We start from the raw sequence: 14,006 nt of genomic DNA, 5'->3' as shown, positions 1-14,006 counted from the left end.
AGACAAATTGGAGGATTGTCGTCATCATGAATAAGGTCATTAGGCACCACAGGCCCAGCAAGACTGGGCCACCGCACTTAAATGCTAGCAGGTACACCAGGGTGATTGGACAAGATCGTCTGTGCACCTTACTTGGCAGAGTCCATTTCAGTGACTGAGGGTTTAACCTTAACACATTTAACTGGAATTCCTCCCCAGAGAATGTGCTGGAGAATGCAGAATAAACTGAGGAATGTCCTCATTGTGCTCTGAGAGTGGACATGAAATGTATTATGGTACAACCGATGGCGGAAGGGCAAAGAGTTGGTTTAGGTTGTGCACTGTATAGGGAGAAGCCAGGAGTGGGTTGGGTTTTTTCCAGATTTCAATATAAATTGTTTCATCCTCCAGACTGCATTTCTAGGCTGAACAATGCTGATCTGTTTTGGCCGCATCTCTCACTCATTCTAATCTCTGTATCAGCAGACAAAAATTGAACTATGTGGCAAATTGTACCGAGGACTTTGCTCAAGACAATTGTGAGTATGGAAGTTGTCCCGTGGGGAGGTGGGAAGGGGAAGGACATTTTTGGCAGAAATGCCAGCACTATGATCATTTAATACTGACAATCTTTATTCTCTCAGGAATTGTCTTTCATCCATCAATCCAGGCAGGCAGCCAGCTGGTAAACAAATTTTAACACACAAAAAGTACGAAGCAACATGTCTAACACTGGGAGGGGCTGGGGTGTGTTTATTTGGGTATATACAATGAGTCACGGATTAAAATTGCTTTTAGCGGATAGATGCCTAGGTATTCCACAGTATTACTGAACAAGCTGTCGTCATTTCCCCATCACCTCAGAAGACCTCCTTAATTACTTATATTAACGGTAGAACGTATTTATGCATAGCAGGCTCTACCTCTGGGCTTTCTATTCTGTTCCAGACACCCAGTACCAGAATATTTAAATCACTGTGGCGTTAAATACGTTTTAATATCTGATAGGGCCAGTTTCCCCGCATTGCACTTTTTTCCCCCCTTTTAGGAACGTATTCAGACCCGCGGCAGGGGGCGGGGTCGCGCCTCCTCCTCGGCTCTGGTTCCAGCCGAGCCTCTGGGACACAGAGATGGAAATCCCAAAGCTGCTCCCGGCTCGCGGGACACTACAGGGCGGCCACGGCGGTATCCCCGCGGGTGGCGGCCGGGTCGACCGAGGTCCTGACCCGCCGGCTGGCCAGGTCTCCACGCGCCACCTCCTGCTGCTCCGGGACCTCCAAGACGGCGGGCCCCGGCGGCGGCGCGAGGAGGCCCGCACGGCATCACGGGGCCCTGGCCCAAGCCTGTTGGCGCCGAGGCCCCATCAACCTAGCGGCGACGGCGGCGACGGCGGCGGCGACGACTTCCTCCTGGTGCTGCTTGACCCGGTGGGTTGTGACGTGGAGACCGTGGGCTCCGGTCAGGCCGCAGGGCCTGTGTTGAGGGAAGAGGCCGAGGCAGGCCCGGGGTTCCAGGGGACGACAGCGGCGCGAACCCCGCGGGCTGCTCTGCATTGGGCCCCCGCTGCCTGTCCGCGATTCCCACTCAGGCCCCGATCTCTGCCCCCAGCCCTGCCGCTGCCTTCACCGGTACAGTCACTATCCACAACCAGGACCTGCTGTTGCGCTTTGAGAACAGCGCCCTCACCCTGACCACGCCCCCATCACACGCCTGGAAGCCAGGGGCCGCTCCTGCCCAGCAGCCCCCGAGGTGTCTGATCGTCCCCCAAGCCGGGTTCCCACATGCCGCGCAGCCGGGTGACTGCCCAGAGCTGCCGCCAGACCTCCTGCTAGCCCAGCCGGCTGAACCCGCGCCAGCTCCGGCGCCCCAGGAGGAGGCGGAGGGCCTGGCCGCCGCCCTGGGCCCCCGGGGACAGCTGGGCTCTGGCCCAGGCATGGTGCTGTACCTGTGCCCTGAGGCGCTGTGCGGGCAAACCTTCGCCAAGAAGCACCAGCTGAAGGTGCACCTGCTGATGCACAGCAGCAGACAAGGCCAGAGGCCCTTCAGATGCCCCCTGGGTGACTGTGGCTGGACCTTCACCACCTCTTACAAGCTCAAGAGGCACCTGCAGTCTCACGACAAACTGCGGCCCTTTGGCTGCCCTGCGGAGGGCTGTGGCAAGAGCTTCACCACAGTGTACAATCTCAAGGCGCACATGAAGGGCCATGAGCAGGAGAACTCATTCAAATGCGAAGTGTGCGAGGAGAGCTTCCCCACGCAGGCCAAACTCAGCGCCCACCAGAGCAGTCACTTCGAACCCGAGAGGCCTTACCAGTGCGCGTTTTCTGGCTGCAAGAAGACATTTATCACAGTGAGTGCTCTGTTTTCCCATAACCGCGCCCATTTCAGGGAACAGGAACTGTTTTCCTGCTCTTTTCCTGGCTGCAGCAAGCAATATGACAAGGCTTGTAGGCTGAAAATTCACCTGCGGAGCCACACCGGCAAGAGACCTTTCCTTTGTGACTTTGATGGCTGTGGCTGGAACTTCACCAGCATGTCCAAACTCTTAAGGCACAAAAGGAAGCACGACGATGACCGGAGGTTCATGTGCCCTGTGGAAGGCTGTGGGAAATCTTTCACGAGGGCTGAACATCTGAAAGGCCACAGCATAACCCACTTGCGCACAAAGCCTTTCATGTGTCCTGTGGAAGGCTGCTGTGCCAGGTTCTCTGCCTGCAGTAGCCTCTACATTCACTCCAAGAAACACCTGCAGGATGTGGACACTTGGAAAAGCCGTTGCCCGATCTCCACTTGTAATAAACTCTTCACATCCAAGCACAGCATGAAGACGCACATGACCAAAAGGCACAAGGTGGGCCAGGATCTCTTAGCTCAGCTAGAAGCAGCAAATTCTCTTACACCCAGCAGTGAACTTACCAGCCAGGGACAGGATGATCTCAGAGATGCAGAGATAGTGTCTCTGTTTTCTGATGTACCAGACAGTACTTCTGCTGCAGTGCTGGACACAGCATTGGTGAACTCTGGAATCTTGACTATTGATGTGGCTTCTGTGAGCTCGACTCTGGCAGGACACCTCCCTGCTAATAGTAATTCCGTAGGGCAGGCTGTGGACTTGGCGGCGTTGAAGGCCACCAGTGACCCTCCTCAAACTCTGGATACCTCTCTCTTTTTTGGAACGGCGGCCACTGGTTTTCAGCAGAGCCCCTTAGATATGGATGAGGTCTCAAGTGTAAGCGTGGGGCCATTGGGATCTCTGGGCTCTTTGGCCATGAAAAACTCCAGTGCAGAGCCTCAGGCTTTAACACCCAGCAGTAAGCTAACAGTGGACACAGATGCTCTGACTCCTTCCAGCACCCTTTGTGAAAACAGTGTCTCAGAACTACTGACACCAACCAAAGCGGAGTGGAAGGTACATCCTGACTCTGACTTCTTTGGACAGGAGGGAGAAACCCAGTTTGGATTCCCCAGTGCAGCAAGAAACCATGGTTCTCAGAAAGAAACAGATCTTATCACTGTGACTGGCAGCTGATTTTTGGTATGAACCAACTCTATTCATTCCTTGCCATGTGGCTTACTTTTATTGCAGTCAATTTTGAGGATGTTCTGGACTAAATGTTTAAGTGCAGTCATTTCTCTTTGGTTTGCAAAAAGAGCACAGCCCTGGACTACAAGTTTGGAGATCTAAATGCTGATCTTGAGTCTGGAACTGACAAGTTGTGTGACCCTGAGCAAGTCACTTAACCTATCTGAGACTTAATTTCCTTATTTATGAATTGTGGTGGTTTGAACTCATTGCTCATAAGGTCTTTTCATTTGTGTGTGTGTGTGTGTGTTTGTGTGATTTTGTGCTTTTTCTTGAAACATTTCGGGCATTTTGCAATTATTAATCATTGTTTGTACTTGTAATGAAAAGCGGTTTGAGCCCTGTAGCACTAAATAATGAAAGATTGAGGAACTGGTGTTTTACATTCAAAATTTAATGGAAATTTTACACAGTACAAAAATCTAATGATAGAACTCAAAAAAAAAAAAAGAGCTAAAAATAGGGGTTGGTTCTTCTTAGCTGTTTATCATTCTAACCTTTTTCTTATGATGAAGGTATGTTTTTGTTGTGGAAAATACAAGGGTTTTGTTATCACTCAGACCCAAGGTGAAATGTTTGTGGTTTTGAATAAGGTGGCCTTTAATAAGTTAGTCTCTCTTAGCCTCAGTTTTCTATCTGTAAAATGGTCATAGCAATGTGAACATATGTGTTACATCCTAGACTTATTTTTTCTATCCCAGTAGGTTGTATTGAAAGGAAAATGTTATATATGTTTCAGCATGTTTTGGTGAATCTTCATTCCCTTTCCTGCCCCTTGTTTTCCCTCCTCAAAGGGGAGAAATTAGCACAAATTAATATCAGGATTATGCAGGAAATAAACATTTGTGAAGGTTAAGAAAGAGGAAAAGAAAGTTATTTCTTCAACAGATTAAGAAGGATTTTTCTCCACACTGTTCTTTTGTGGCATTGGCCACATGTCCATTAGATCAATTTCATAGTATCTTTGGTCTGCATTCAAAGCAAGCTGATGCAATAAGTATTCAGCCTATTCTTCCAAGACAATCTGGACATAGACCAGAGGGAGATTTTCCCCCTCTGTGCCCTAGAGAGCTCAGTGCTGGCTCACTCTTAGAGTTGAAATAAGAGAGTTTTGTCTGCATTTTAAGTAGATACCATCTATCTTACATGAGTATAGCATTTTACAGTTTAGCACTTTCACAACTATTATATTTGATCCTCACAATCCTGTGAGGTAATATGGCAAAGTCAGAACTACAATTCATACTAAAATTTACCTAGCTCAGATTACAAATATATTTCACTTAGTAACTATTAATTGTGTGTGTAGCTCAAAACAAAGAGGAAATATTTCCCATTCTGCCATTTGACTCTTGAGTTTCACAACTATTTTGTTTATAACTGTTTGCTGCCTCCCACCTTAATTGATTTCTCTTACATTCTTTGTACTCCACCCTATTTTCTTGTAGGTGTACACCAGTCCTTGCCATGAATCTCTTTTATTTATTTTTGAATTAGACAGGTCTCTTTCATGGTCACCATCTCTCAACCATTCTTCTTATGGCCCATTTTTCAGTCACAGTATTGCTGCAAGTATGTGTGTACATTGAGAAGTTATTTTCTTGATTTAGATGGCAATGTGTTTATACATGAATCAGATAATAATGGAGATATTTTATATAAGGCGTTAGTGAGAAGTAGTTCTACTTTTCCTTTTCTACAATGTGGTCATGGTAGCAAACACTATTGGTTGCTTTCAACCATTGTAACCCAGTACTGTTTACATGTGGATACTTGGGGATAACAATTATTATGGCACTTTAACAGTACACTTTAATATTTACCACCTTGATATACATCTTTACTGTCTTTATAATTTTTAAGTTGGTTGTACTTATTCAATGAAAAAGCAAAAAATACACATACATTTGTAATTCAAAGAAATAGAATTTTGTGTCTAACCGTTTAACAGTTCTCCCTTAGTATTTTAGAAAGATTTTAAGCCCATTTTAGGAATGTGTTGTCATTAGTTAAGTCCTCTTAAATAGATTATTTTTATTTTCCTATAGAAAGTTCAGAGGCCTGAGGTGAACACAAGGGTCATAGGCATCCATTAAGATATATAACCATATAGATATTTTATTTTTTTATTTTTTTCTTTTCTTTATTTCAATTTTTATTGGTGAATAACATGCATACAGAAATATATGCACAAAGCATTAATGCAGAGCTCAATGAATTATTACAAGGCAAATACGTTTGTGTAACCGTGGCATCAGACCACCCTTTTTCATGCCCCTGACAACCACTTACTCTGTTCCTTCCCCCCAAAGGCAGCCACAATCTTAAGAGCTAATATTGTAGAAAAAGTTTATCTTTTTATACAAGTGTTTTACTAGATAACATTTTAACCATATACAAAACAAACAAAGTAGTGTAATAGGCATGACACCCAGTCTCAACAGCTATTAATCATTTGCCATTTTTGTTTCATCTATACACCAACCCATTCCCCACCACCCCCGTTTTATTATTCTTTTAAGATATTTTTGTGAGATAAGATGTATACGCATTGAAATTCATAATTTTAACTGTAACTTTTTGATAAATCAATATACCCATATAATCTTTTCTCCTCTTAAGAATAGAATTACCCCCAATTAAAACTCATTAATATGCACGCGAATCACTTGGAAATATTTAACATCCAGATTTTGATAAAATAGATCTGGGTTTTGCCTGAGAATTTGTATTTTGAACAAGGTACAGAACCCTGGAGCACCTGGTAACTACAAGGGAGTTAAACTAAAAGAGTTTATCTAACGTAAACAAAAGTTTATGAATAAAATGAAAGAAAATTGACCTCAGGTGAAAGAAGAAATCAAAACACATGTGCAATAAGCTACCTGTAGGACCATTTGGTTAACAATGACACAAAACAACCAGTTTTATAATGATTTGAATCTAAAATTAGCAAAATCTCTCTAAGGTTTCCATGGAAATGCTTCTTCAGAATAAAAAATTTTAGTATCATGAGAAGGCTTTGGTTAAAAATAGCAAAGATTTGGAAGGAGATGTCTTATAAGTAAATAGCAGACCCCTTTTCACACCCATAGGTGGTTTTTACAGGTTTATGCAAAATTCAATCATTTACATACCAAGTACAGATAATTTTCATGTCTCTTTGTTAAAATTATATTTTAATGCCCTTACAAGATTTAACTCATTTTTCTTATAAACTTAAGTAACAACATTTTTATATGACATTATAAGCTCCATGTATATTAAACTTGAACTGACATAATCATATTAGGCAGTTTCTGTGTGTCAACCATCCATTATTCTTTGGGATTCCACCATTTGCACAGTCACCATGGCTGAAAAACATAATGCTCGAGACACAGGATGTTCCCTGCATCTTTTCCTTTCTCGCGGCATCAGTTCATCAGTCAATCAAGTCATATGAGAGTGGAGGCTATGTATTCCCCAGGATAGAGGGTCTCATTCTTGGGCACTCTCTTCAGAGGAAAAACAGAGCAGAAGGTCCTCTTAGGAGACACTTCCTGGGACCTGGGCCAAGCCTGCTCAGGGGTGAGGGCTGTCATCAGCAGGTACAGACGTCTCAAAAACTCTGTCACATTGTTTCCTTAATCCCTTAGACCTATTTCTTCCCATGAAAACTACCATAGCTATCTTTGGTTATGGTCTATAGAATTTTCAAAGGACAGATTTTTTTTTTTTTAAGATAAAAATCTTATGATTGTCCGTGAGCTCACATGGTTTCTTTTGTTCAATTTTTTCAAAAGATTTCTCTTTCAATGCTGTTGTCCCAGCATGATAGTTGACATGGCATGTAATTACAGACAGAAGTGTGACTGTAAATATATTCGTGTTTCTGTTAGTGTTGGCATAAGCTTGCCTTTTTGTTTAAACAATGGGACCTGATTTAATTTTATCTCGTTTGCCTTTTGTTCATCTTCAGTCCTTGATTTATTAACATTTCGCCAATTGAAAACACAGTAAAAAATGCCTTGCAAGAAGGTTTGATTCTGGGGGATCCTGATGAGCATATTTATCATTAGTTTAAATATGTTAATCTTGACATTTTTACCAGTTATCTCATTATAGTGTTACATAATTTAAAGCCTTGAATAGTAAAAGTGAAACTTGTTAGAATACGAAGATCATCTTTCTCTGTGGATTAAATGCTTCATATTCCCATCCAGGAAAAATAAGATAAGACATTAGTATAACAGGGTATTTTTGACTGTTCCTTGATTCCACATAAAGCAATGATTAATTCCCTGATGGAAATATTCATAATCCCTTGGTAATTATTGGTATCAAACAGATCCACTTGATAACTTCATGATGATAAAAACTAAAATTAAATGCAACTCACTCAAAATATGTGACAATTGAAACATGCACACATATGTTTATTGAGGCACTATTCACAATAGCAAAGACTTGGAATCAACCCAAATATCCATCTGTGACAGACTGGATTAAGAAAATGTGGCACATATACACCATGGAATACTATGAGGCCATAAAAAAGGATGAGTTTGCGTCCTTTGTAGGGACATGGATGCAGCTGGAAACCATCGTTCTCAGCAGACTATCACAAGAAGAGAAAACCAAACACCGCATGTTCTCACTCATAGGTGGGAACTGAACAATGAGATCACTTGGACTCGGGAAGGGGAACATCACACACCGGGGCCTATCACGGGGAGGGGGGAGGGGGGAGGGATTGCATTGGGGAGTTATACCTGATATAAATGATGAATTGATGGGTGCTGACGAGTTGATGGGTGCAGCACACCAACATGGCACAAGTATACATATGTAACAAACCTGCACGTTATGCACATGTACCCTAGAGCTTAAAGTATAATAAAAATAAATAGATAAATAAATAAATAAAAACTAAATTAAATGCAACTCACTCAAAGTATGTGACAATTGAAATGTAAGGCCGAACTAAAATTTATATATATATATATCTGAAATTTGTATATATTTTATATGTAACTGAAATTTATATATTTATTTATATATATATGTAAATTTTTTGAAAGATAGATTTCCTTAATAATTTTTTAAAAATCAAATTGTATGCTAGGGTTTAAAGCTGGAGTCCCCAATCCCCAGGCTACGGACAAGTACTAGTCCATGGCGTGTTAGAAACTGGTCTGCACAGCAGGAGGTGAGTGGCAGCCAGGGAGCAAAAGTGAGCTCCACCTCTTGTCAGATCAGCAGTGGCATTAGATTCTCATATAGGAGCACAAACTCTATTGTGAACTGCACATGGGAGGGAGCTAGATTGCACACTCCTTATGAGAATCTAATTCCTAATGATGTGTCGCTGTATCCCATCACCCCAAAATGGGACCATCTAGTTGCAGGAAAACAAACTCAGAGCTCCCACTCATTCTACATTATGGTGAATATGTAATAATAATATAAAGTGCACAATAAATGTCATGTGCCTGAATCATTCAAAACTATCCCCCCATCTGTGGAAAAATTGTCTTCCACTAAACTGGTCTCTGGTGCCAAAATGGCTAGGGACCAAGTGTTTAGAGAACAGATTATTTAAGCACAAAACAACCTATAAAAAGCAATAAGTAAAAATGAATTTTATATGTTTATGAAATCTAAATAGATGGGACCTTTGGTAACAATATTTAAGCTATGGTCCCCTCTGTATATTTCAAGTTAATTTACTGACTCCTTACAGAATGCAAAGTAGAATACTTGGGATATAGATAAGAGGAGTAAAATATGAGCCGTATCTTAATTTTGGAGAGGACATAAAAATTCACCTATTAGCCATTTTACAACTAAACAAAATCAACAAACATGTTTTCAGGCACCAAATGAATGGCTTGGAGTGAAAGGAGGGGCAGGAGCTAGAGTCTAATGGGTGGTTACTTTTAGTTATATGAAGAAGAGTGTTGGTGAATTCCAGCCTGGGAGAAAAGCACAAAGTAAGAACTCAAAATGGAATTAACCACACAACACTGTGAAGAAGAGCCTAACTCAAATTCAGGGCTCATATTTGGTAAGTGCTGGGTGTTAGAGTTAGACTGCCAGTATGGAGCCAAATTCTGGAAGGCAATACAAACCAGTCAGAGTAGATAGGACTTTATTATGGATATGATTGAAAGCCCGTGAAGATATTTGAGAAGGGAAGTCAAATGTGATTATATAAAAATATTAATATAGTGGACATGCATAATATGGATTTGATGTGGGAAATAGTGCAATCACTTAGGAGTCTGTTGTAGTAATTCCGGAGTGCTGTGATGAAGGCTTGGACTGGAGTGGTGACGAGAAGAAACAGAGATACAGGAGATGTGTCCTAATTTAGAAAATGAATATAATTTGGTAACTTATTGAGTATATAGGACACCCATCAGAAAGAGAAAGGAAGATTAAAAATGTCCCTAAGGATTTCTTGGATACTATAAAAATTACACTTGATTAATATGAACAAAGTTGTGTAATAAAATATTTTCAGAGATATTTATGGAAAGATGATTAGACATGCTTAATTTATCAGGAAGTGATAAACTATGGCTATCTCTGAATAAATCATGCTTATTCTAGATTATCCACACTGTTAATGAGATGACTTTATCTTGTTTGGCTCCCTCATATGTTCTTACATTCACATTTGATGTTTATGATGTTATTTCCCTTTGAGAATTTGCAGGACTCTTCAACCTTGTACAATATAAGCCCAGAGCACTCTGTATCAAAATGCGGTATGTCATCTCTGGCTTCCATTTCTTTCTTACTACTACTTTTTGCTACTACAGATATTCAACAGGTATTTTTTATTTGGTGCTTATTAATATAACAAATCAGATCTCCATAATTTGGAGGATACTCCTTAGTCGTTAATTTCAATAGTTTCTCATGATAAACTGTGTTAGATTGAGTTTTAACTGTATTTCTCTTAAACTGGAAGAGACAGGACTAAGATTGTCCAAAAACCAACTTTGGTGTGATACTTGGGGCTTCTTACTCATAATCCTCTCTTTCATTAGGTAACATGGCAAGTGATGGTGTATGGAAACTCAGTCACAGAAGTCACATCCTCTTTTCTCTTTACACCCTAATGTAACACATTTTATAGTTACCCTGACTACTAATGGTGATAACTCAATGAGCATGGAGTGCAAAAAAATAGAGTAAATAAATAGTATAATTACCAGCAAATACATTTTGTTCGATGGTGACTTTGCTGTCCTGCATTGTCAACAGAACAATACATCTCATTCTAGTTTTCTACTGACATTTATGCACATGCAAAACACATTAAACATCATTCTGCCTATGGAAAATATCTTAACTCAGTATTTTAAACAAAGGAGATAATTATTCTTATGAGCACTAACTGTGAATCCTTAGACTACATCTTATCATTACCAGCTTATTAAGCAGGTGGTTATTGAGTGCCTACTCTGTGTGAGGCACTATGAAGTATAACACAAAAGTATGTTTGCATTACTTTATTCAAACAAACATTTTCAGCACATATTTGACAAATTCTGCCCTTTACGCACACACATTACAAGCTAGACAGAAACAAAAATTCAGCAAGCAATGAAAAATAATGTATAATCAATTTCTAGATGGTTATATATTAGAATTATACAGATTCAAATATAACGGTGGTTGTTATTTTCACAGTATGGACAGAAAATTATAATGAGGAGTATTTCAATGTGCAGATTATCAAAAGTTTTTTCAAAAAGTTCTAAGAATCTAAAATTTAAGCTGCAATACAGCAATTAGGATAAACTGTCCTGAATTTAAATTTAAACAGAATTGTGACTGGTAGCTTTGATTATAGCAAAATACTATGGAAAATAATTTGTAAATTATGTTATATTTTGATTTGTTCTAGATTGTAATCTCGGATATATTAAGTATAAAACCTGAGAGTGATCTTTTGAAAATTATATAAAACAAACATTTTGTTTCCAAATGAGAAAACCATAGCATATAAATAAATGATTTTACACCTGTAATTTTTGAAATAAATTTTACTTTCCTTATACTGGATACACAAGCAAATTTTAATTTTCTGAAACAAAAAAAGACTTTAATTAGAAGGTAAGTATTTTATATAGGTGTGCTGGCTGAAAATAAGGCTATAAAGACTTCATAATAAGAAAATAAGGCTATAAAGACTTTGATACTTGGGAATGACAACTACTGGAGTTTAACATGAAGAATCCTGAAACTTCACCAATCATGTAGTGAGGTATAGGGTTAATCATCAAGCAAGTATCTCACATTCTGAATAAAGTATAACTAACTGAATACATTTGGAAAGGAAACAAAGCCCATTATAAAAAAATAAAGCTCACTATAGTGATAAATAATATTTTGTGTTCTCACTACACAAAGTAGTGTTGTACATATTTTCAAACATATTGTACATGATAAATATACACAGTTTTTGTCAGTTTAAAAAATAAATACATTTAACAATAAAAATTACAAATGGTAGCCAAAATGAAAACATTTCAATTCTAAGCCAGTCTTTCCTTGGAATAAAGTCAAGAAATGATTAATCTTTTTCAAGACTTATTTCCCTTTCCTGTGTACACAGTAGAGGGATATAACTGTAGTGTGAAACAATGTAATACTGCATGTGGAAGAAGGAAGCTTCTCTCATGTCTACTTGTGGGGAAATTAGCCAAATTAGAGAGCTAAATGGAAATTCCACAGGCAATGACTCAGTGAATAGAGTAGCAGTTCTTTCCAGGCGAGTTCCATTTTTAGAATGTGCTGCTAGGCAGAGTGAGAACTATTTTTCCTCCCAATTTGTGTTGGCATTAGTTGGTTAATGCTAAACTTGGCCCTTGATATTTCCAAAGAGATGCAACAGCTTCCCCTTCAAAGTCATTTTATGTCCTTGTGCTTTCTGGAGCTTATTTTATTTTAAATTATTAATAATAATAGGAATTGCATCAAATGTTATGACATGCTAGTAGAAGAGGGAATAAGCCAATATTCATTATTTTTGCCTCACTTCCTAAAATATTGTTGATTAAGTAAAACTTGCTTTTCTTTTTTTTATGTGCGGGCTCATTTTGCCATTTGGGTATGTCACTTTTATTTATGTACTTAAGAAGCAATAGGATTTAAGAACATTGTTAAAATAAGTGTTTATAACTTTAGAAATGTGGCTACTTTGAAAATGGAGAAACCTGGACTAGCTGTACTACTTTTTTAAATAACAGGGAAGACTTATCGAAATGAATGAAAGGCAAATTCAATTGGAAAAAAGAGATTAATTTTTTATTAATTCCGTAAATTTTGCTTATAAATCCACTCTTGTATATTATTCAGCATATTTTTACTCAGTTCATTTTTAGAATAGTTTATCTAGAGCAGTAAGTCTTATGTGAAATCTAAAAATTTGACTAACTTGTATTTCATTTTTACAGCAGGCACTGGATAGTCATGTTCACTGCTAAATCTATGTAACAAATCTACTGAATATTGCAAAAACACACTGGATAGAAAATTATTTGCAAAGTGATTCTTGTTGTCATTCACCATAGATTCTTTAAAAAATTCTTAAAGATAAAATGTTGCCTATATTTATAAAAATTATTGAGGATTCTTCCCAAAAATAGAAATGAGAAAATAAAATTGAAACAATCAAATAGTTAAGTTTGATCTCTATCCAAGTGTTTCAGTCTAAGTGTCTTTGGTTGAAAACATCTGGATAAAAGCACAATGACAATTTTGAAGCATGTTCAGAATTTTCCAGTTACAGTTAGACATAAAAAAAATCAAAGAGCCATTATTGCAACATTGGTAATCTGTCTGTCTAATACAATCTATCTTTTGAAAGTTTCTTGAAGACAGTAAGATGTAAGAAGAAAAGTTACAAATTTGGCCCCTGACTATGAAATGCCAAAATGTTATCAAATTGGAGGCTATTGATTATTTTACATGATAATTTTAGTAGTTGGTGTTTTTAAGTATTTACACTCCAAGTATTTTATAAAGTATTTTAAACTAAATGTGAATCTTTGATTCATGTCTTTAAAATTGCTAATTGATTTTTATTTTCAAGATTATTGAATTATCCAATATGCTTCCAGATAACAACCTATAGATTGTTAGTTGTGAGGCTATATTGTGTATTTTAATCATTCTTTGATGTAATTTTAAGTTACCATGTATTGAATTCTAACTGGCCCTAAAGCACTTTTTAATTTGTAGATTTTATTTTTATAACTTTTATTGAAATATAACATACTTTAAAAATATAACTTACATTACAAAATTGCTTTATTAATTTTCAAAAAATGAATACACCTATAAAGCCACTACTCAGATGAAAGGATTACCAGAACCTCAAAGCTCCCTCATATCCTCTGCTAGTCACTGCCATCCTGTACCAAAATAAATAACTTGATTTTCA

General features: G+C 38.6%; 1 protein-coding gene across 1 annotated transcript; it reads left to right on the top strand.

Annotated features, from left to right (window-relative positions):
• Positions 1-914: 914 nt before the first annotated feature.
• On the top strand, positions 915-3,520 carry LOC105515719 (zinc finger X-linked protein ZXDB-like). Its single transcript, XM_011947588.1, is given in 2 exon segments — positions 915-1,488; positions 1,491-3,520. Coding segments are annotated over 2 exon segments (2,409 nt in total). The 5' UTR covers positions 915-1,109.
• Positions 3,521-14,006: the final 10,486 nt, after the last annotated feature.

Source organism: Colobus angolensis, unplaced genomic scaffold, assembly GCF_000951035.1.
Source record: "Colobus angolensis palliatus isolate OR3802 unplaced genomic scaffold, Cang.pa_1.0 Scaffold269, whole genome shotgun sequence".
In the NCBI taxonomy this organism is placed as follows: Eukaryota; Metazoa; Chordata; class Mammalia; order Primates; family Cercopithecidae; genus Colobus; species Colobus angolensis.
The sequence above is the reverse complement of the archived record's forward strand: the minus strand, read 5'-3'. Positions and strand labels throughout refer to the sequence as shown.